Source organism: Ambystoma mexicanum, chromosome 2p (genome assembly GCF_040938575.1).
Source record: "Ambystoma mexicanum isolate Mex_15411 chromosome 2p, UKY_AmexF1_1, whole genome shotgun sequence".
In the NCBI taxonomy this organism is placed as follows: Eukaryota; Metazoa; Chordata; class Amphibia; order Caudata; family Ambystomatidae; genus Ambystoma; species Ambystoma mexicanum.
The window spans coordinates 911,856,281-911,881,440 of NC_090923.1; the positions used below are offsets into that span (position 1 = coordinate 911,856,281).

The 25,160-nt window shown below is 46.5% G+C and overlaps 1 protein-coding gene across 1 annotated transcript in view; it reads right to left on the bottom strand.

Annotated features, from left to right (window-relative positions):
* Positions 1-25,160, bottom strand: part of CCDC61 (coiled-coil domain containing 61) — a 434,011-nt gene that overhangs the window by 155,053 nt on the left and 253,798 nt on the right. The window contains exon 10 of the mRNA XM_069644625.1: positions 10,392-10,507. Coding sequence (XP_069500726.1) covers positions 10,392-10,507 — 116 coding nt within the window. The remainder of the gene's footprint in view (positions 1-10,391; positions 10,508-25,160) is intronic.

Here is a 25,160-nt window from a genome sequence, read left to right on the forward strand (position 1 = left end):
ACCTCTGACGTCATTGCCGACCTTTGGGACAGTGCCATGTGACCATGCACTCACGCGCACCATGATGACGTATCCATGAACGCGTTTGCACTTCGGGTCCTTGCTTCAAGGACAATTCGGAACTGCATTTTCTACTGATCTAGGAGCTTTCAAGCTCAAAATGTACCCTTGCATAGCTCCTACACCTATTCTTACTCATTATCCATTAACAAAATAGTATAAAGCACATACTTGGATGAATAGTAGCAAAACTGCCATTTATCTTAAAAATGCCATCAGCTTTTGCCATCTCTCCTCCCCAAGAGCCACCACCACCAGCTGGAGGACCCACACAACAAAAAAAGCGCAGTATTTCCAAAGACAATGAAGAGGACCGAGAAGATGAAGTAGATGAAGTACCTACCTCTAGCACCCAGAGACAATAATGGGTGTGGCAGTTCTTTACCATTGTTGGGAATGTACCAAACGCTAAAGCTACAAAAGTAAAATGCACGGTTGCGGACTACCTGGACATTACTCCTACGGGACCACCTCCATCCGAAACCTAACTACCACAATGCTCTCAGAAAGATTGTTCCTTTGTTATCAAGTAGTACGCTGTCTTCCTCCACATCATCTTCCTCAACCAATACAGTAACCACATAGCCTACTTCTGTGGGACACAAAATCCCACCAGCTACCTTGCACGCACTAAAAGAGGCTGTTGATCCATATCTTTGGAAGACAACAGTCCCCTGTATATACTGTAGCACACCAATCTGCAGGGGGATGCAATTTCGAAGTGCTTTTGAAGCTGTAACCAAGAAGCATGAGAAACACTGCCCACTACCTTAGAATTAACACACGCGCAACATCTTCCTCTGTCCACCTGCCCATATTAGTGCTTGGTGCCTCTTCCATCATTTCCCTTCTCACCTTACGTTCTAACCTCTCCTGAAAACATTTTTTTTTTAAAAACAACAAAAGAAAGGTTCCTTTAGAAACCAGCTTTCACAGTTAAAAAATAGAACTAAAAAAAATCTTATAGACTCAAACTACTACAATTTCTCAGTAAGTACATAGACTCAATACGTTTTTCCAACATTTCCATTGGCATTTTGTGTTATGATAATGGAAATAATGTGGCGTTCACCCCTGCCCGTTCCAGGTACTGGAATGGGGGATAACGACCCGCCAGCCCAAGTTATCGGGGGGGGGGGGGGTGTGTGTGTGTGTGTGTGTGTGTGTGTGTGTGTCTGTCTGTCTGTCTGTCTGTCTGTGGGCGTTGGCGCGTTATAAATAAATAGGGCCCTGGACCATTATCCTCCATTGCTACCCCTGAAATGAGGGATAAAGGCCAATAGCACCCCAGGTTCCCAAAGTGGGAACCCGGGGTAATAAAAAAAAAAATGATTTTTCTTCCTACAGCTGTAGGAAGGAAAATCCTTTCCCAAGATGGCCACCAAAGAAAGGGAAGGCGGGGCCCCCCCATTCCCTTTCCATGGCAGGCTGCAGAAGGCTAAAACAGAACCCTAAGACCATATTACCACAAGCACATTTTTTGTCCCTTTCAAACCTATCCCACTTTCCAATAACTTTACCACATAGCCAGTCCAAGTTGGACATGGCCACTTTAACCCCATTTTTCATCCCTCACAGTAATGGCCAGTAGCCAGATTGTCCGGGCCATGACCTTATACCAGGACCCGGACAATCTGGGCACTGCCCATGGCCACAGGCTATATACCTCAGTCACCAAAGGTATAGCACTATTTTTTGTACCTACATTACACTTGTCAAAAATAAAACACTGGCACATTTGCAAAACCATGCTTTAAGGTCCTTGCCAATGCTCCTTACACGAGTTTGCTTGAAATCCGCCATGTTTTATTTTTTTCAAAAGTGTCAAAATTTATGCACATAAAAAAGTCATAACTCAGCCTCCACTTGACAAAATCCATTCAGTCTTTACACAAACATTGAAGGTGTGTGGTCTATAATATTTCTGAAAACTTTTGTCCACATTCGTCAAACGGCAACAAAGTTATAAATTTGCTCGGGAGGATAGCTCAGCAGCAACGTGCTCGCCTTGGAAGCAAGACGACACGGAGCAACACAGGTTCAATCCCCAGGTCCGCACTTATAAACCTCTGGGTATTAAGCGCATTATGAATAACCTATCATATCATATTTTATCATAAGCCATCTAAAAACGTTGAGACCCCCACTGTAATTTAGCCCCCTCTTGAGAAAATCACACCAAAAACATGTATATCTAGAGTTAAAATCGTTTTACAAACTTTTGTGCACATTTGTCAAATGGCACCACATTTATAAGCCTTTACAATATTTTGGGACCCCCTCTAAATTTGTTACCTCTTAACAAAACTGCTCCACACTTTCCGGAATAATTCAGAATCAAGTCTAGGATAACATTCCAAAATTTCATACAGTTTAATTAAGTGGCGCACAAGTTAAGCCATTCAAGAACTGCTTTGCACCAACCCTGTAATGCAGAAAAAGGCACAGATGTCTCAGAACGTCTGAAATGTCCACGGACTTCAAAGGACTGCCCATCCAGACTGTTCGCAGACTTTCGGGGTGATAAACACCAGTATTTTGGCTTCTTATGGCCATATACCGTCCCATCCCATCCCATCACATCATCATCACCCCTCACCTCGGCAGAGATTGTTTGATAAGTTTGACAAGTGCAATGTTGTGTTTAATATGTTTTTACTGCGTTGTCCGCGGACACTGGCGGCTGTCCGAGATTCCAACATGGTGGGTGTTTCCAAAAATCTGAGACACTTCACGTTTTTCACCATCCAATCAGGGGGCGTGTCCAATGTCTTCGGACATCACCCTCTAAGCCAATCGGATGCCTGTCCGCGGACCAAACAGGGAAATGGGTCAGCGGAGCGGACCTAGATATCACTAATTTTTTGGGACCTATTTTGCCTGTTTTAAAAAGTACTGCTGGACGGATTTACACCAAATCTGCAAAAGCATGCTTTTAGGACTAAGCCGCTGCACCTGTCGCAAATTTGGTGAAAATCCGTCCAGCGGTTTCGGCTGTAGGCGTGATCAAAACATTTGTATATTACGACTATGGAAAAATAACTCTGCCCCCCCTTGACAAAACCTCACCAAACTTGACAAGAACATTCAGAGCGGGATAGATATATAGAGAGAGATAGATATATATATATATAAAGAAAGAAAAGCATATGATTCAAAACCAGTGCAATACAGGTAAGTATTCCGATGCATATAATTCAGTAAAACAGTGTAGACCAACACTAGAACAATTCCCTAGCACTGAGTAAGTCCAACCCTAAGATGAATTGGGGCCCACTGCCTTTAAATCGTCAGTTCAAAAGTTATATTTTTCTGGGTGGTCTACTATGTTAATGTGCAATGACAGTGGTCATGATTCAAGTGTTCTAAAAGTTAAGCAATGTTCAGGTAAGGAGCTCTCTCAACACCACTACACTAGGGCAGGCCCAGGAGGGGATACTTTACCAGATCACCACTGATTTACGTCAGGAAGGGGAAAGATGGGGACAGGACCTTAGGCCTACGTAACCCTATGGAGCATGAGGGGTGGGGGGAGGGGGAGGTGAGGCCAGTGTGTTAACTTACCCACCTTACTCCGATTTCTCCAGAGATCACTGCGGAGGTTCCGGAATCCATTGGGGGCACGTTCTTCTGTGCTTCATCCTTTTGAGGGAGGTCCAGGAGTCGGGGTGCAGAGGTCAGTTTCAGACTCAAAGTTTTGTTTCAGTCAATCGTGGTGCTTGAATCTCGTTCCAGGCACCAAATACAAATAATCCATTAACAGAGACATAGTCTCTCAGCTCTGATAGTCTTATGGACTATTCAGTCTCCCCATTAAAGTGAGCACAAAGCAAGGGAAGGGAAGCAGAAGGCTTTACTTCCCTCCCAAAAAAATCAGGTCAGGAGTCAAAGCAAAAAAATCATGTCCCATAGATGTATATGGGAGTAAAGCAGCAAAAAGAAAATCTTTCCCAACAGGCGGTATGAGAAGCAGGAAAGGAGATGGTGGAGAGCACAATATCAGAGGAAAATGTGGGGAGGGGAGGAAGAGCAGAGAAGATAGAGAAGAAGGAAGCAGAGGAGGAGGTGGTGATTGGAGAATAGTATGAGGTGGGATTAACAAGACCAGTAGAGGCGATGGTTAATGGAGGCACTGGAGACAAAGAGGGTTCTGGAGAGAAGAGAAGGGGATAAATAAGGAAACTAGTGCCCGACATTATTGGTTTCCGAGAGAGGGAAATGTTTGGGGAGTTTTCCTAAAGTCCACTTGAAGTAATCCCAATGGCATACATGTCCAAAAACTTTTTGTATCAGTCTGTACTACTTACATTCAGAGATTTCGTCAATAGGTCTTTTTCCTTGGCGAGTCCTTTTCTTTCTAATTATTTGTTTTCAGTTGTCTGCATGCTAGGACACCTTGCTTGTGACCGATTCAATCGACTCCAACCTTAGTTATACCAAAATGTGCCCAGTTGCTGTGCGCCAACTGTGTAATTTTCCTTTTGTTTACAGATTTAACTCCAATGGTACATAGTTAATAAGGAATTTATTCATTCAATTTTTTCATAAAATGTGTTCACATTCCTTGTTTTCCATAGTTTATACATTACTTTAATACTTCTTCTTAATTACATTCACATTCCTGGTTTCTCATTTGATCAAATTCCATCCAACATCTCATTAATACTGAATTCCCTCTTCTCTCAACCCATATTTCCCCATGGTCTATTCCCATAGTTCCTCAGGAGAGAATCTAACATAAAACAGAAAATATTTAAATGAAAAAACAATGTTTTTCATTTTCATTTTTCACAGCAACTGGGCACATTTTGGTATAACCAGTCTGTACTACTCATGGAAACTTGGTAGAGTGGCAGAGCAGTAAAGCTTATTGTAAGCTGTAAATACACTGTAGTCCAAAGAAACACTTACCCCAATACATTTACATTAAAATATATATTATTTACACAAGAAATGTGCTTAGTTGCTTGCGGTACAATTGTTACAGAGTTTGACACTAATGACAGTTCTACCGTATTATCGGTACGACCACGCACTCGTGCACCAAAGATATACGATCATTGTATTTAGTTAGCAAAACCACATAAGAGCACGGTTTTTTTTAGAAAGGAAAAAGGTTGGTTAGTCCAACAATAGCAGAGTTTAAGGTTCTAGAGACGTTTTTACTCTCTAGTTAAGGATTCTAGAAGCATCTACTCAACATTGGAGAACCTGTTAAAAGACCCGAAAACGGGACACAAGCAGACAGCTTGGGTCAGGAGGTAAGAGTGGACATCCTGGAGACCTCCATGTGCACTCCAACACTCTGCCTTCTCTGTGCCCCGGTACCCTCCCGGGTCTCCCGCCACTCCAGTTACCTTTGTCTTGATGGGGCAGTGTTACTGGTCCTTCCGGAGGTCACGAGCTTACTTCAGGCTGGTAAACACCCACAGCATTTCTCTCTTCGGCTTGCTGTACCTCTCTGCGGCTGCGCTGAGCCATCTGCTCAGCGTTCTCTGCATCGTTTGCGGATTGCACGATCCACCTCCTCAAGGTCACACCACCACCTCAATCTTACAGACCATCACTTGAGTCGGCTCACTGCCAGATCCTGGGATGCTTTTCCTTCTGCTTCACCACGTTCTCTCGACTGAGGACCAGCCTGCTACCTTTCTCCCAGGTTGGAGCTTCCCGGGATACACCTGCGCGGTGTTGGCTTCCCCTTTCTGCAAGTCCTTCAATTGGTATACAACCTTTCTGGGCCCTCCCCAGTGGAGGATCATTGTCCTCATTCAGTTTCCATGAAGTATTCATTACTCCATGGTTTCAACTCTTCCCAGTGATGTATGTTTGCAACGGGGGGGGTGATCGTCATCACCGTTTCACTCTTCATCACTGTATGACTGGATTCCAACCTGTCGGCACTACATGTTTCCTTCACTCTTCCTTTTCTCAGTGGTTGTGGGTTGTAATTCAGTCAGGAAAGAGGTGTTACAATAGCAAACAGTGGTCTGTTCAGAGTGGAGTTCTTGAGGTACTGATGACCTGATAGCCTCATAGGATAGAAGGTTATTTGGTTCCGCCATGGAACAGGAGTCCCTATCCCCAAGAGAGGAGTCCCTCCCCGTGAGGTCCCGCTTACCGCCAAACCTAGGCAGAATATTGCTTAGCGAGCCCACCTCCCTAGCCTCACAGGTAAGGAATCCACTCTGTGGAGAAGGGACGAGATTCTGTCTATGGTCACAGTAAGCATGGAGAGTGGTCAAGGCTTAGTCCCAGGAGAGTGTGAGTGGGGTCAAGGGTCCATAATGAGTCCACAAAGTGAAGCAAACAATAATTCAATTTAGACAGGTAAGTACACAAATACTATATTTATTATAGGCCCAAAACACACACTAAGAAATTAAATAGGCAGGTAGAAATATCACAAAACACCCAATTAGAAAACATGTAATCGCCTTTTCATTCTTAGGAATGAAATCAATACCTTAGGCAACATAATGAAGGTAAGTAGTGATGCAGTAGAATGAAACCAGTTCACATGAATTACAACAAACTTTGAAAATCCAATCCCTATTACGTATGGGGCCTTGTGCCAAAAGTCACAAAGCTTCTTAGGAGACGAGACTGATGTATGGAGAGTTCCTGTGGTGGTGAAAAGTTCCCGAAGATAACGTTACAGGTCAGAAAACTGATATTCCTATCTTTTACATACAAGCTTTCAGATCAGACAATCAAAAAGCAATGGAATGGAATAACCAAAGTTTATTCTAAGGAGAACAGGGGGGGGGTGAATGAGTTGCCATTACTAAGCCCCCCCCAGACTTTCCCAGATGACTTGATGAGACAACTTTAGGGGGTCGGTGGCAGGGGGGGGGGGCACAGGGGGTGGGATCGCTTGAGGTAGGTTCTCCCGCTGTTTGTTCCGGTGCAGGATGTCTACAGGTTGTGGGTCCGAGGATTTCTCTGGTTGGCTGCTGGTGCAGAATGCTTCCCCTGGTGAAGAACACAAGCAGGATTCACTGATGCAGGACTCTTCTGGACACCTCACAAGGCACAGGAAAGTCATTTCAATTGACAGTCACCACACAGCGACTATGGCAGGCGTCTCTCCAGTTGTGGCCGAAGAAGACGTTCCAGAGCAGGATCCTTGAAGCTGAGAAGCTGAAACTCGGCAGAAAGCTGACTTGTGCACGAGCTGGTGACCACCGAAATTCTGCGATGAATGCGAAACAGCAACGATTCTACGGAGGTAGCACACCGGAGAGCTGGTCAGTCCACTGGGTGATCCAGGGACACTTCCGACGGCTCAGGACGGCTGGATCCTCATGAATGCGTCGAGACAGGCTGGCCCCATCAGTCAGGGCCTTCGCCGGGCCAAATGCAGGAAGGGGATGCAGGACCTATTCGGGAGTCGTCCACAGAGCTTCAGTCGGCTGCTCGTCTAGAAAGGATACTTGGCTCCAATGATGATCTGCAGAAATAGCTCCAGGAGTCGTCCTTTTATCCTAAATCCTGGCTGGAAGCAAGTCCAATCCCACCGATGGTAAGGATCTGCACCAACCAAACAGCCAGCAATGGTCCAATCAGGGACCACTGTGAGTTTCACTCCCGTCCCATACCTACATTCTCTGGCGCCCCATATGGGAGTGGGACCAGACAGTCCCACCCACATCTTGGGTGCACACACACCAGGCCAACAGTAGTGGTGAAAGCAGCAGCTTTCCATGGTGAATGCATGACCATATAAGGGATTTCCCGACCCAAGAAGGCAGGAAGACCCAACAACAATATGGCCAAAAAACAAGCAAAAATCTCACGGCACTGCCGTTTTAGGGCACTAGCCACGTTTAGTAGTCACACGTGCTAAATGCAAATGTGCACACTAAAAAGAATGCAAAAATTGTAAAAAGGTATCTGCGGGCACCAGCTTGTCTTTAGGCATATATAAAAGTAACCAAAAATCCCAAGTGTAAAAAGACTAGGGTGATACACAAGTATCCCCAATGCACTGCATTTTAAGATGTGTGCACTGTCAAAGTGTTACCAAAAAGGGAAAAGGGAAAAGACAAAAGGGAAACAGTTTCCCAGTACTGATAGTCTGAAAGACCAATCAGTGCAACCCATAACAAAATTAGCAAAAGGCCAGGCGAGTGAAGCTAAAGGCCTCACTTCCCTGTAAAAATTCAGGACAGTTAAAAAAAAAAACAAAAACAGGTTTGGGGGTCAATAGAATATGGAGAAAAGGTTGTCTAAAGGGAAACCTATCCTAATACTTAATACCCTTGATTCTAATCAAGAAGCTGTATGTTACTGTTTCAAAGTTTATGTCTACCCCAGAAATAGCTTAATACACAACAACCAGAACAGTCAGTATTCAAAGACTGTCAATGAGTCACAGTCACCTGCAGGTATTTAACCCATCAAGTAAATGCCTCTTGGATCTCAACCATAATTTAAGGCATCAAAAGTAGACAGGAAAAGTGTGCACCAGTTGCATGCATCAAGTTCAAGACAACCTCTGCCCTGCAGAATACCCTTTCATGCATAAGGCACCAGAAGACGGGTGTTCACAAACCGTAAAAGCCCTTGATTAACATAGGTGGTGAGCAATGACTCCATATGCGATCAAGCCATTTAGATGGCCTGAAGGAACAAGGTGACAATTTTAGCTGAATCTGCAGTTGAAGGATTAGCCACCATAGTTTATCTCCATCGGGTCATGGGAACTTGACATTGAAAAGCAAAAGTGAGGCAAATTAACATGATTCTGAACCAGCTGTAGTTTGCTATGCAGCTTTTTGGATATGCTTGAATGACTCCACCATTAATGTAGTGGAGCCAGAAAAAAAAACAGTGCCTGAATAAGAATAGTCCTGTGAAAGGTACTCTTGAAAGGACAGTCCATAGCAATGAGACACAGCTTGTGGTGAGCCCTTGCTACCATCAAACTGACCCGACGTTGGAAGGACAATCTGTAAACAAATAGGACGCCCGGATTATGTATGAACACAGGCACCAGAACAGGTTACAGCTTAGTGAGCCTAGGAAAGTGGCAAGAGGACTCGGACTGGCTCCAAAAGACAGAAGAAGGATCACCGATTTACTGGAATTAAGGCAGAACTAGTTATCCAGCATTCAGGATTGCACACCCAAGAGGAAATGCAAAATCCTGGAACTGTATGCTGAGGCGTCATCAAGAATTGTTAGGTGTCATCGGCATATAAGAGAAAAACAAAAAAACAGATTGCTGGATCTGGAGAGCCAATGGCAGTATATGGACAACGAAAAGCAGTGGACAGTGTGTGGGATGCGTAGAGCAGTCCAGGTGTAACCTAGGTATCCGCAGGCCAATACTCGCCAAGTCAAAGGAAAGACCAAATCCATGAAAAAGCTAAACTGGAAATTCAATTTGGATGGATTGAATGAAGGGGAAACAATGTAGGAGCAACAATATAGTGGCATGGACGTTCCTAGGTGATGTGATCAAAAGCTCAATGCAAAAGAAGCCTGGGCCCTTGTTCATCCAAGAGGGAAAACATTTATATTCTATGTATGAACAGCAATTTGGCACATACACAAATCGGCGTTAGTGACAAAGGACCCTTTGTGATTCCCTTACAGGCAACGTCTGAAACAACCCAACTCCATGAAGTTAAGTCATCAAGAAAGGAGTTGAGAATTGACTAGGCAGCAACAATACAGTCTTGAATCATTATCACATGTCGAAGCAAAAACAATAAACCAAGAAAGGTCCATTAGAGGTCTTATATGACCAGGGTCAAAACATCTCCAGTTCATGTCGGGAGAAAATCATTACTCTTGTTGTCCGGAGGAGCCTGTGGCCCAAGCCCAACCTTTAATCCAGAGAGATGGTAATAATAAAGAAACCAATATGTTATATAGACACTATGAAAATATAAGCAGCATATTGACTTCGTTTTTTCATCTTGTGAAGAGAAAAAGTCCTTAATAGACTGATTTCCTCATGTACAGGCCCAATAGGCAGGGCAAAGAAGAGCTACAAATTACTGGGAATACTGCTTGTGTGCACAAAAAAGGAAAAAAAACAGCAGCACTCAAGCATTTCTGTTGCATTTAAGATATGCATTTAAGATATGCTAAAGAAACAGAGGATTGTTCAAAAATGGCTTCTATTTGTGCTGTGCATGCCTACTGTGAGAACAATGCACACATGTTCCAAGATACCCCAATGCAAGGGCCTTTGCATCTTATTCCTCCTTCTGTTATGAGGCCATATGAGTAGACCTGTAATATATTCAGACTAGATTTGGGGGCGAAAAGGAGAGGCAGAAAGCCCAATTTACACCTCTAAATGTGTTGCTATGTACCTGATGAGCTACGACCTCTGTATTTTCCAGCACTTTCTCCCCTTACACCTCTTGAAGGTAATCGTCCCCGGTCACTGGCGGGGGAGCTTCCTATCTCCCTGTGGGTCCGTCGCACACTGTGAGAGTAAATAAAGCAAGAAACTATTAGAGAAGCAATTAAGTTATTTACCTGTAACACTGCTTCTTTACCATATTCATAACAAAATACATAATACATCTTGACTATTCATTATCATGATTGCCTGAACACTAGCAAACATGTGTGGCCACAGGGCCTAGGATCCCAAATTAAATATTTATGAGCTCCAGAAAGTCACAGCAAAGTCAACTGTTTGCAGGATATTTATGGCCTCATATGGAATTCCCAGAATTCTTAGATTTTTCTGGTTTTTTTTTGTTGTGTTTTATGTGAAAGTACATAACAGTGTTATTGGCTTCAGACCCAATGTGCCCTTTGTGACAAGGGCCGCTGATCTGGCCTTATCAAACCTTGTGTGCCGAAGCAAGCGCAGGCGGACCCCCTTCCAACTCTTTACCTGGAGCAAAGGCAGCGCGGCCACAGAGAGAAGCCAACTGAAGAGGCAGCCAAGCAGCAGAAGGCTAGAGCCAGAGCCGGGAGGACGCCAGGGAAAGCAGGACGAAGGCAAACCCTTGGAGGAGCAGATGCCACAGCAGATGCGGGCGGGGAAACTGCAGGAGTATCTGGCGCCGGGATAGTAGTGAGAAGGAAGGATGCAATGCCAGTGGAGAAGGGAAAGCCGCAGGATGAGCCGTGAGCAAACACGGCAGCAGACAAGGGAGCGCAGCTTCAGCAGATACCTGCTGGAGCTCATGCGCACCAAAAAGAACCCACTAGCCCACCAGGGAATAATTTATTACAGATAGGCCTGCAAGAAGGCCTGAATAATAGGGAACACTGGTTCCCTAGGGCGAGTTCATTGCCCAGGTCAGTAATGCGGCTAGGCCACGTGAGAAAGGGTGCAGGGTGTAAGACCCATTTTGAAACCTCCCCACAGCCCTTCCCCTTTCACAACATTGGCAACCAGGTAAGTGATTGGGCAGGGAGTTATGGGCAATCCTGGCAGGGGGTGGAATATTTAAAAGTAGCTTGGGATGGTTTAGATTTTGGTTAGTTGGGTGAGGCAGGAGGACGTCTGAGAGACCAGAGGAGGACAGTATGGAAAAAGTGTAGAGGTATTTGGAGAGCGGGGTCTGTGGAATGGTTGTGCATGAGAGGAGCAAATGAACTAGTAGTAGTGGTTTTAAGTAGTAGCATTGGTAGTGGAGTGATAGTTGGAGGAGTGGTAGCGGTTGCAGTGCAAGGGGAGAAGTGGTAGTAGTAGAAGGGAAGTAGTGGTAGTAGCAGCGACAGAGAGGTAGTGGAAGTGGTTGCGGTAGCAGAGATGAGGTGGAAGTAGTGGAATAATAGTAGTGATAAGGAGGTGAAGTAGTAATAGAGGAGAGAGGTAGTAGTAGTGAGCAGTAGTAGGAGGTAGTGGTGATTGAAGGCGTAGAGAAGGAGGAATGTGAGAGGAAGGTGGAAGAGAACATCCAAGGATGGAGGTAGGAGGCGTAGTGTAACTTCAGAGGGACAGTAGCGTGGTGGGGAGGAGGACATCATGGGACACCAGTGTATAGGAGGACATGGTACAGGTGTGCGTGCGCGCGGAAGTGTTCAACAGAGTGGAAGAAGGCACCATCCTGTACTCCCTTAGAAAACTAAGCGGGCTAGGAGAGGGACAGGAAGAAGGTCCTATGGAGTCCGCCAGCCTGCATTCAGGGACACCACCACAGCACCAGGCAGAAACAGACAGCAGAGGTCATCTAGTGATGGCATTAACACTTGTTACGGATGCCTAGACTGAGGAGGGACAGGGAGAGGGGGAAGCTGAGGGAAGTAGAGAGACAGGGATAGCCCAAACACCAAATTGCCCAAGACCCCAGATGGCTCTGAAACCCAGAGATCCCATCAGCCAACCTGATTGTTTTAAACACCCTTGGAACGATATGAGGAACCTCAGGGGTGGTCATCTGTAGCGACCCTGTCGCACCTTTTAGTGTGTGTATGAAGTGTTGTGAAAGTCTCAATTATGAAGGCATACATGGTAGGTAGCTTCCCTCTTGACAAGTCCTCCTTGGAGGAGCTCTGGTCCCACAGGTCAAACCGGTAGAGTTGTGCCATACTCTGTGGCTTAGAGATCCTTTAAGAGGAACAGCATATGTGCTTGGCTCAACACCAGGGTCAGAAATGGTGCATTCCTATGGCAACCTGTGCAATCTTTATGGGTCTAAACTAGCAATCGAGTGCAGGCCTACCCATGCCCTGTTTTTACATTTGCTATTTATACGTGCTGTTTATGGCTGATGTGAGGGATGCATCTCAATGCTAGGAGCCTGAATACTAGTCGGTCTAGTGCTCACTTGTGAAATCTCCCAATGGTAAACCTTAAACCTCTAGAGATGTGAATCCCAGAATGTTATATTGGTCAATGTGGTTAATGCAACCGCCCTCATGTGCTGATATTGAAAGATCAAAATTGTTAAGTGAGAAAAAAGTGTCACTAACACATTCTGAATTTAAAGTACAGTGTTCATAACATGTGCATTCCTTAAAATGGAAGCAGAACATACAGCTCTGCGTTGGCTTTAGGGGACTTGCAGTCTTGTGGGGCCCCTTCACAATGTTCCCCAAGAACACATGTCTCAATATTCTGCACTTCTTAACAAGGTGCACATTCTATGCATTACATGTGTGATATATGCCTTGCTGTCTTGAGAAGTACAGTCTCATGAAAAGAGGGTAAATAGGAAGTGGTACTTTAATTTGAAGAAAAAGATGTTCTTTGAAGCTCAGAAAAGGATTAGGTGTGACTTGAATTTTGAAGTGTTTCTTGAAAATCAGAGTAGGGAAGATTAAGGGGTCTAACATCGGGGTAGGAAGTATTCTAGAGCTAAGAGACAGACTTACCAAATACTCATCCTACTCAAATCTGCTTTCGAATTCTGCAACCCCTTGCTTCTACAAGGCCATGATAATGGGACACACAAGACCACTCATACACTTTAATGGGACTGTAAAGTACAGCCTCAGGGACTTGCCCATTTCCCCCCCCCTCCCTCAATCCCTAGATTTTGTATCAGAGAGGACTCGTGGATGGAATGGGATGCTCATCTCATCTGCAAGTTATGCACATGGATAATTTCCATTGGGTCTCAAAGTGGTGTGCTGCATTCCATTCTGGCAATCATGTATGAGGCTGGAAGTCCTAACCTGCTACCTGCCAAGGCCTCCCTGTACTACTTGCTTTTTTCTCTGATGGGCCCTAATCTCAGGCCACAGCAAGGGCATGACTTTCAAATGCCTGCTGAGAAAACCTAATCCTCTGAGAGTTAGTGTGCCCGAAAGGCCCCTGTTCACTATGGGTTAGCAGTGTGGGCTCCACTAGTGGTTGACAGTCTACTGTGTATGTGTGTAACTGTAGAGGGGAACAGCATTCTGTATTGCAAGGGTGTTCCTACTGGGGACCCATTTACAAAATCTAGGACAGAGTTTGTGTTTTGTGGTGGTACAGTAGATGGTCATGGCTGCTGTCCATCTTCGGCGAGCAGGGCTCCAATGAAACCAGATTTGGCTATTTGCAGGAATGGGTGTCTGGAATCCTGGCTTGAATCCACACCTGGCTTCCATTCAGACATTTATTTTTTGAGAAAGCTAATTTGCCAAAACCATTCTAACATTCTGATGGCTTTCCATACCCACCATACATACATACATATATAGCTGGTATGGAAAGAGGTAACATTTGAAAAAAGAGACAAAAAATGTTTGTAGAAAGAAAAGGGAGGGGTGAAAGAGGGGTTGTGGACATGACAAGGGGAGTATGGGGACGTAACCCTCCCCCCATTTAGAAAACATTTAAAAGTTGTTAAAATAGGTGGTTTGATATTTTGCCATTTTTTCAAGGCGTCGCAACAAGGGCAATTCACATTTCTGACACACAACCCTACATCTTACTGAAAAAGCAGGGTAAGAGGCCAGCAAACGTTTTTATGTGGCTGCCTTCTAGTGATTGGGTGGCAGTAAATGTTAGAAAGGATTTCCCCTTCCGATTCATAGCGGAGTGCTTACTTTGCTTCTGAATCTCATATTTAACTGGAGAATCTACATTCGTACTCTACAACCAAAGCAGAGCTTAAGACAGTCCCTGTGAAAAGAGACAACCAATCAAATAGAACTATGAGAAAGCACTGCTTAACTGCAACTTCACAACGATTGGGCACCCGACTTCTCAACTGCCCAGAGGGAACCAATGAACATGCGCTCCCACCCTTGAGCTAGAGGGCACAGTTCAGTCATCAGACTCAATGACCCTCTGCTTCCAGCAAAATCCTTCCTGCTCAGTCTTGTGTTAGAAAACCAATATATCAATAGTGATTGGGGCAAAAGCCAATCAGTATGAACTTAAAGCAAAACTGAACAAACTGTTTGGCTCTGAAAAGCCTGGTACCTACTTCAACTGCAACCACTGGACAGACTGCAATGTCCAGTAAATAGAATTATTACTTCTGCCTCTGGACAAGCGGTCAGACTCCACAACACCTTATCCAGTGGATCTTGTGCATAACAACTTGCTTTCAGAACATCATTGCTGAAATGCTACAGGAAACCGGGAACCAGCACTGTTGACCTCTGACTTGCCAAGCAATAAAGTGAAAGGTTGATTGGTTATCAGCAGGTCACAGCCAAAGATTTGAATGCTGGATTCTCCTGCATTCATACCCCTCCAGAGAGGAGCCCCGAGATCACCAAACCACAAACCTTAATTTCACATTGGGCCTACGTTTTACAGGATACTGAAAAATCTGCAACATACCGCTCAGCACATCAAAACCTAGGCAGTCTCTCCCATGACTTCTTTTTGAGGATGAACTCTGGATTGGGCAGATAGTGGTCTCCAAGTCTTCATTAGGTAACGCATTTGACTTGGGATGATAACTGGTAGGCACAAACCTGACCTGTGAAAAGTCTAACATACAAATCATTTTACTTCACAAAACATAGTATTTTATTTAAATCTTTGTTTGGACCCTCAATAATTTTAAGTTGTAAATGTGCCATTTTATCTTCATAACAGCATGCTCTCCTCCTAAGAATTGACAATGACTGCTCAGCCTTTGTTACCACAAGGAGAGCCAGGGAAAGAGTAAAGTAGATCATTCGATTTAGCTGTTGGACATCCATTGACCCTCTGAACAGAATCCTGAAGGACAGCATTCAATGGCTGGCTTCTGAGAGACAGGAGAAAAGAAACAGTGGTAGCCAACAAAGTAGCAGCCAGTCCTCGAAGGGCACAGGCTTTAACAGACTTTGAATGGCTGAGTAGCTCTGCTGAGAGAAGACTGATAATACAAAGACACATCACAATGCAGGACCCGTATTGCATGCATTTGTGAAACTCCACTGAGCTGGGACTGAAGCAGAGAGAAGATCTTCTTCAAAGTCTTGCCATCCAGCTGCCTTAATGGGCATCCTGAATTGTTACAGATGGAATTTGCATGTTTGTGCTCCCATCCTGGAACCCAATAAACACAAAGGCAACAATAACTCTTCCTCTTTCCCAGTCTCCTGTGAGGTCCTGAAATCTGAAGGTAGTCTATGTATCGACTGGGATTGCCAGCCATGAATCTTCAGATAATTAAAATCCTTTTATCACCCAGAAATCCTGAGTACCTTTGCAAAGGTCCTTAAAATCCACGAAGAGCAATATCTTGAAGATGGGTTGTGGGTACTCAACACAATCCTGGGCTGGGATCCACGCCATAGCAGTTACCTCAAAGCCTGCTCTATCTTGTGAAACTCCCCTAATGGTATCCCCTACTGGGGTGTTCTGAAGGACATACAAGTATCTCAGGAGAGCCATAATTTTGAAGAGAGCCACCCGATCCACTGGTATGAGGGGGCAAGCCACCCAAAATTCGGTATCGGCACAGAAGCCATCAGCAGGTTCTTTTGCAGAAATGACTTGGAAGCTAGACACACCTGTACACCTAGAAACTTAAACGAGTATGTGTCCGTCAGGAGTCTTCCATCCTCTAGGAAATGCCTCTTCCTGAATCGGGAACACTTGATTTGTCCCAATTGAGCCAGAGACCGCTATAAGCCTAAAAAATATATAAGATCTCCATAACTCTGTGGCACGACATTTGTAGCTCCCCCAAATATACCAACAGGCCAACCTCATACAGCGACACCCTGTCCCCTCTCCTGGATTGTCCACTCCCACCCCTTCCACAGGGGATCCAATCACAGCCAGATTGTCAGTGGTTCCATGTCCAGCATATACAGAGCAACGGCGTGAAAGGGCAACCCCGTCTTGTGCCTTGGTCCAGCGGGAAATAACAAGACATCTTCACATTAAGCCAGATCGCCACCATGGGGCACTCGTACAGTAATCTCAACCGCTGTAAAAACCCAGGACCCACTCCCACAACACCAGCACGACCAAAAAAAAAAAAAAAACACCCAGTGAACTGAGTCAAACACCTTTTCAAAATCTATTGCTACCACTGCAAGAGGATCCGGAAGGTATCTGCCCGATCAATGGAGATATGGAGCCTTCGGATATTAATTTGAGTGGCCAGATGCAGTAAAAACCTGCATTGGTCGAATGTATCGGTGCTGGCAGCACCTTCAGCAGTCGTTGGACCAAAAGTTTGGCCCGTACCGTCCACTCAATATTGATAAGGGAGATCAGTCTACAGGATGCACAGTCCTCCAGTGGTTTACTTTTTTTAGGGATGAGCACAATATGGGTCTGACGCAGGTCAGAGGGTAATTCGCCTCTCTCCAGGCTGCTCTGAAACATAGCATTGGTTTTGATATCTTATCTTATATAGCTTTTTCCACAGTTCCAACAGGAATCTATTCGGTCCCGGGGATTTATTCGACATTCTGCATCTAACACTCCCCTCTGCTCCTCTGTAATTGTGCGAACAGGGAGCTTGTCGAATAGATCTGCATGTAATGTAGAAAGACGACCGGGGGTATCCCATACAACCAGTGCTCCAGATAAAATATTGGAGGTGGGAGTATTTTACTCCCTATTTTTTACTTTTAGAGTAAATGTGATTTCAAGGGAGTAAAAAAGTTTTGTCTTCCACAATAAAGTAACAAGTATGTGAGAATCCATCTAAAACTGTATGGAAGTCATTATGCAGCAGCGGTCCACATCATGACAGAAAAGCAAGTTTCACTCACAATTAACAGATAACAGAGTGAACAGACACCCTCTCACAAATGCAACAGATGGGCACTAACACTGAACTGCCACTGCAAGCAAAGAATAGGTACAAGAGCAGCGTAATCATTTTACCGCGTCACTCGCACAGAACAGGTTGTCCTGAGTAGGAGCCAATCAGGCTTCCCTCACACAAACAGAAATGGCAAACAAGGGCAACAGCAATGCAAGCTTCCATCATGTAGAACAGGTGGAGTGGATCAGTGCAAGTTAAGCAGGAGTAGAAGATACCCACACAGAGAACAGATAATTAATGGGTCTATAGAACAGGTGCAACATAGGATTGAGGAGTGCATACTCCCCTGAGCATATATAAAAGGTATGCAATGGACCTCAGTATAGCAATTTTTTCCTCACATGCATCAGGAATGTCATGAGTCCCAACAGTACAAGATTTACACAGAAAGGCTGGTCATAGCAGTAGGAGGTTTCACTCGCAGAGAAGAAACCTACATGAGATAGAGCAGTGCAAGTACCCCCACGCTGAACAGGTAAATGAAGGGCATCAGGAATGCAAGCTACACTTGCATAGAACTGAAACGACATAGGCTTCACAGTTCATATTCCCCTCACAAAGGGGGCTAAGTGTTCCAAGCTCTCCTCACCTAGAATAGAAACAGCGTAACAGCAGTGAGTGGGAGCACTACCCACACAGAGCAGGAACAGTTAATTGCCCCTACAGTGCGAGCTCCTCACAGACAGAACTAATATAGCATTGACACCGACTAGTTCAAATACAAGACTGCTTCCAAAATCAGAAACTCCACAGAGTAAAAATGTAGTAAACTATAATTAGAAGGAATTTAACCCTAGAACAACAATTGATTTGTGTACCATTTCCCGGTCACTCTACAGCTGGTCCACCTCCGAAGCATATTGCAGAAGGCTATGTTAATATTACAGGAGGCTAAGTAACTCAATATGCCCTTTGTTTTTCCTCTACAAAGGTCTGCACACTTGATCAATTCTATAAAGATTTACATTTTTAAGACGCAAACAAACCTGGCCTATTACACAGTAACGAAAACATGACTTGCATTATGCGTTTTGAGATTTGATAGCAGAATTGTCTCTCAATGATTAATGAAAGCCCTCATTTGCTGGAACTAGTAGTGCTTAAGGTATGCAAGTGTGGTGATATGATGGCGAAGAGGAACAAGTGCTCAATGCTAAAATCTACATTTAATCTCATGGTCAAATGGTGGCTGGCCCGAGTTAGCCTTACATCCTTCAGAAGTCAGTAAACGGACTATCGACTGAGCTAATAATAGTGACAGTGCTAAGAAGTTGGAGAAATCCTGCATGAAGCGCTACATACCAATTGAAATACCATACTGGATTACCACTACAGGGACATGTTTTGCTGAGTTCCATTTCATTTGTAAATGCAACCAATGCTTGCACTGGCTGGACAGCCAGGTTTTGAATGTTTTATGTATGTTCTTAAAGATTTGAAAGAGGCTATGACCCATGTGAATGGTGTAATGACAATCACTCACCAATGAGCAAATCCTTGCTGCCGCTGACTAATTATAGTACCATTTACCACAATAACAAATCTTTTGTAACACACTAATCACTGGAGACATGTCTCTAAGCGCGGTACCAGGATTTGAACCTGTGTTTCTCTGCATTGTCTTGTTTCCAGGACATAAATATTGCCACCAAACTATCCCCTTGGCACATTGTTTAATTGACGTTTAAACTAGAGATTGAATATTAATCCATGCCCTAGACATGGTTTTAAAGGTGGGAAGTATTTTACACACTGTTGTACCAAAATTAAATTGTAAGAGTACAAATAATTTGCCTCAGCAAGTGTGTAAATAGTATGCGGCAAGCTACAAGAACATTACTTAACAAAGATGAATAGAACACATAACCAAAACAGTTAGCCGGCCCTGTCACCCAAGGCCCACTAACAGGAATTCATTCTTCCTGCTCAGCCCTGGACGGAGCCTTGCTGTCCTTGCTCTTGGTGCCCCTCACCCTGCCTGAAAACATCGAAACTGCTGCATTTTGTTGGGGTAAGCCTGGCATTATTGCTGCATTTAACGTGCCTGTTGCGCAGACTCCCCATCTTGTGCAAATGTGTTCTACTGCAGGCAGCCTGAGGACTGCATTATGAGCAATTCTACTTCTCCGCTTCTTTAACCCACTACCTGGGCTGTCAACGACTTCTTCATTTGAATCTGCATCCATCATCATGCATCAGCCCTTCCAAGATGGCCGCACTGATTTTCTTCGAAGTGTGCTGCCCTTGCCTGGCTTTACTCCCCCTGCCATTGGTTGCCTGGGCCTTGGAAGGCCAATCACAGCAAACAGGAGGCAGGAGCTTGCCCAGTCACCCAGGGCCCACAACAAAGGCCCCTGTCCACTACCAGAACGCTACACGGGGTGTTTTTCTCGTCAACCATGCACTCTAACTTCCTTGATGCTGCGACCATGCTCTACTATGGAATCTGGACTTCCAAATCATTCCTCCATAACTTTGGGTACATTCCCTCCTCTGGACACTCTTCTACCCTCTTGCCTTAGCTTCCTTCTCTGCTTGTCCCCCATGATTGCACTTCTGACTACACTACGTGTCCACACCCATTGCTAGCTTCTGCATCTGATTGCTATTCAAGTTTGGCTGTGTTTTCATGCATTTAGCTTAGTTTCATGTTTGGCTGTGTTTTCATGCATTTAGCTTAGTTGCAATCATCTTCATTGCCTATCCTTACCTCTCTTTCTCTCCTTTTCTCTCCTTTTCGCTACCCCCCGGGGGCCTGCTGTATCTCACCCCCCCCCCATTTGCTTGAGTTGTCTGTATGCCCACCTGTTGAATCTCGCCCCTCCCCCTGTAGTATTCTAGTGAGCTCTATTTACCTGCCTGTTGTCTTCGCCCCCCCCCTGTTGCTTGCTTGAGATGGAACAAGTTACTTACCTGTAACGGTTTTTCTCCAGCATGGGTCTGGCATGCATTCACATGCTCATGAATATAAGAATACATAGCAGTACACACATGCACAACCACAGGAGGTGGCAACAGGCTCAACATTAAGCACTACAATCCTCGGTAAAGAAAAAATCAGTATCAGTTTCGTTTCTGATCTTTCTTTCTTAGTAGTAACCAATCACTGATCTCTGGGTCATACTGCCCCCAGCCAATGACTGCCCTCTCCCTAAGCCCCTCCCCTGGCAGCCATCCTCAGATTTCGTAGCACGTAAGTGGCAGTATGACCAAGTGAAGAGCCGCAGAGGCGAAGGAGGGAGGGTTCGCATGTGAATCCATGCCAGACCCATGCTGGAGAACAACAGTTACAGGTAAGTAACGTGTTCTTTCTCCAGCATGGGTTCTGGCATGGATTCACATGCTCATGAATATAAAAATACATAACAGTATACACATGCACAACCACGGGAGGTGGCAACAGGCTCAACATTAAGCAATACGACAACTCAACATTAAGCATCTCTTACCTCCTCACCATGCTCACCTTAAGCGAACAGATTGCGCAGCACTGCTTGGCCGACCCTAGACTCCTCCCTGGAGTCGATATCGACGCAGTAGAATCTTGTGAAGGTGTGCGTCGACCTCCACGTAGCAGCCCTGCAGATGTCCAGCAGGGGCACACCAGACAGGAACGCTGTGGTAGCAGTGATCGCTCTGGTCGAATGGGCTCTCGGACGTCTGGGCAGCGGTCGGTGTGCCAACCGGTGACAGTGCATGATGCAGCCGGAGAGCCATCTGGAAATGGAAGCCTTCGAGAGAGCCTTCCCTCGATCCACAGGTCCAAAGTTCACAAACAGCTGTGACGTCTTCCGAAAACTCTTTGTGCGGTCCACGTAGAACTTCAGCGCTCTAGCTACGTCCAGCGAGTGCAGAGTCCTCTCGGCCTGCGACGAAGGCGACAGGAAGAAAACTGGCAACACCAAGGGCTCGTTGAGGTGGAAGTCCGACGGCACCTTGGGCATAAAGGAGGGGTGCGTCCTCAGCACCACCCTCGTGTCATGAAAACTCAAGTATGGAGGCTTGCAAGATAGGGCCTGGATCTCTCCCACTCGTCGTGCGGAGTGATGGCCACGAGAAATGCTGTCTTCCACGACAGGAACTTCAACGGCGCCGAATGCATAGGCTCGAATGGGGCCCCCCCCATGAGCCTGGTCAGCACCACGTTGAGCTCCCACGCCGGGGCAGGGGCCTTCACCGGCGGGAACGATCGGAATAGTCCCTTCATAAATTCCTTCACCAGGCGATGAGACCACAAGGACTGGTTCTGGTGTATCGGGAGATGGCAGCCAGATGTATCTTGATGGAGGCATGAGCCAGTCCAGCTTTGGCCAGCGACAGTAGGTACGGCAATACTTGAGGGGCCGTAATCCGCAGAGGGTTAATCTTCTGTGCGCCGCACCAGACAGAGAACCTTTTCCACTTATGTCCATAGCACTTGAGAGTTGAGGACGCCCTGGCTTTTGCAAGAACCTCTCTGCAGTCAGCCGGGATATCATATCCTCCAAACTCTAGTGCGGCAGGAGCCAAGCCGGCAAGTTCAGCGACTCAGGGTCGTGATGAAGAATGGCGCCTCCTTCTCTGGAGAGAAGACCCGCGTCCGTCGCCAGCTTGATAGGTGGGGACGCCGACAAGTCCAGAAGGTCCGGGAACCAGATCTGTCTCGGCCATGCCGGTGCGACGAGGATCATCCTGCACCTTGACCTCTTGAGCTGGTTGATGAGAAGGAGCAGCAACGGCAACGGAGGGAACGCGTACAGGAGCAGGCCGTCCCAAGGGAACGAGAAAGAATCTCCCATGCTCCTCGGCTGTGTGAACCTGCTGGCAAACCTCTGGCACTTGGAGTTCGTCGCCGTCGCGAACAGGTCGATCTGGGGTTTGCCCCATCGTTGAAAGAGCCGATCCACCTGGTCCTGGCGTAGTTCCCACTCGTGGCACGAGTGCAGCTCCCTGCTAAGTGAGTCGGCAATGGTGTTTTTTATTCCTGCCAAGGGGAAGGGAACAAGGAACATCTCCTGGGCGACGGCCCAGTGCCACAGATCCTGGGCCTCCTTGGATAGGGCTGGGGATCTGGTGCCTCCCTGCTTCCGGATGTAGAACATCGTGGTGGTGTTGTTGGTGAAGATCCTCACCACTTTGTCCTTGAGGGATGGAAGGAACGATTTGAGCGCCCAGAACACGGCACATAGCTCCAGGATGTTGATCTGGAGAGACCTCTCCTCCGGGAGCCAGAGGCCTCTTGCGTGGAGATCTCCGGTGTGGGCCCCCCATCCCTCCAGGGAGGTGTCCGTCGTCACCGTCTACTGATACGCCGGGGTCTGAAAGTCTGTGCCTGCCGTGAGGTGCGCACGGGTACCCCACCATAGAATCGCCCGACGGAACTCCTCGTCGAGCGGGATCCTGTCTTCGAAGCTGCCCGCCGCTTGAATCCAGCAGGCGTCGAGGAACTCTTGTAGCGGACGCATCCAAAGTCTGCAAAGGGGCACAAGGTAGATGCATGAGGACATCATCCCAAGGAGGGACTTGATGGACCTCACCCTGGCCACATCCGTGGCTAACAGGCGCTGCACCTTGCCCAAAATGGCCTTCGTTCTTTCTTTGGACGGAGATGCCAATCGCTCCACTGTATTGAGCTTCGCACCCAGAAACAGTGCTACCTGCGACGGAACCAGGTGGGATTTGGGGTAGTTGATGGCGAATCCCAGTTCCTTAAGCAGGCGGATGGCCCTCGCTGTGTGTTCGACGGCGAGTTCTCTTGACCTTGCACGGATTAGCCAGTCGTCCAGGTAGGGTTAGACGTGGATCCCCTGCAGGCGCAGCCGCGCCGCCACTGGAGCGAGGCACTTGGTGAACACCCTGGGTGCCGACTTTAATCCGAACGGCAGGGCTCTGAATTGGTAGTGACGCCCCTGGACTACGAATATGAGGAACATTGTGTCCTTTTAGAATGGGGATGTGGAACTAAGCATCCTCCAGGTCCAACAACGATAGGAAGTCGCCCTCCTCCAGCTGTCCCAGCACGTGCTGGAGGGTGACCATCCTGAATTTCTGTGCCTTGATGTACTTGTCTAACCAACGCAGGTCCAGGATGGGGCGCCAACCGCCTGTCTTCTTTCTGACGAGGAAGTACCTGGAGTATATTCCGGAGCCCTGGAGCCCCTTGGGGACGAGCTCAATGGCACCTTTGAGCATCGCCCTTACCTCCAACAGCAGTTGAGGGATGTGATTCTCCTTCCTGGCCACGGGAGGAATGCGAGGACACTTCTTTTGAAATTCTAGCGAGTGTCCGCGAGCCAGGGTGTCCAGCACCCAACGGTCAGTGGAGATGGACTCCCACATGCTGATGAACTTCGTCAGCCGGCCTCCCACCGGGGTGCTTCGGTGGGGGCCCGACGCAACGGCCAGTTCAGTCCTGCTTGGAAGAGGCCTGGGACGAGGAGCGGGCCACCTGGCGTTACGTAGAAGAGTGTTAGGGAGAATTCTCTGTTTAGGCTGAATTTCCCTACCTAGTGAGTCCCCCAGCAGCTTTGCTGGATTTCTGGGGTTTCTTTTTTTTCTCCTGCCAAGAGTGAGACTCTTTTACCCTCACTCTTGGACATGTTGAAGTGTGTTTTCTTGGTTAAACCTTGTGTTGAATGGGCTATGGGGTCTTTTACCCCATAGGGCCTCATGTATTTTTGTGATGTGGGTTACACAGCACCCTCTGTGCCGTGACCCAGGGGTGTCCTAGGGACTCCCCAACATAGACTCCATACCCTGGGACTGACTACTGTCTCCCAGGGCATGTAAAGTCACCAAAAGACTTTGCTAGTCTTGGATCCTGAACAGAACCAGTACAAACCATCATATTGTGGACGTACTGGCTGGGGCAATTCGATTGCCCCAGGGTCTGTTAGTCGAGGGGGCACGTCTCCGTCCCCCCTGATCGAGTTTTGGCTGGTGGCAGTGGAAACTACGTTTTATATTCGACCGCGAATATTTTCCTATGGGATTTCCCATTGTTTTAGGCTAACACATTTAATTATTTATTTACGGTAGCCTTAAACATACCGCCGGTTTATATATTTATTTTTATAACTCCGGTTGGGACTTTTTGCCAAAACTTGATGCTAAAATGGCGTTGGTGTTCGCCTCTGTAACTCTGACCCAAAGTGGAGCCCTTTGTCCCACTTTTGGCGGGCTTCCCCACAGAAGCCCTCCAAAGTGGTGCCACTCTGTCTGGGGTACTTAGGAGGGGTGGAGGGGGATTTAGGCACCCTGGACTGAGTTACCTTGGTAACTCAAGTCGCACTCCGTCCTGATTGGCCCAAGTGGTGAGCCGGTCGGCTCACCACTTAGCATGTTTGAGTGACAGCTAGGCTGGGTGAATGGGGGTTTGCTGCATAAAAGCAGGGCTTTGGGGACTGGAACTTCAGAAGTCGCCACAGGACCAAGAATCCGACGAGGGAAGAGCTGAGCCGACCTGCTTCGACGACA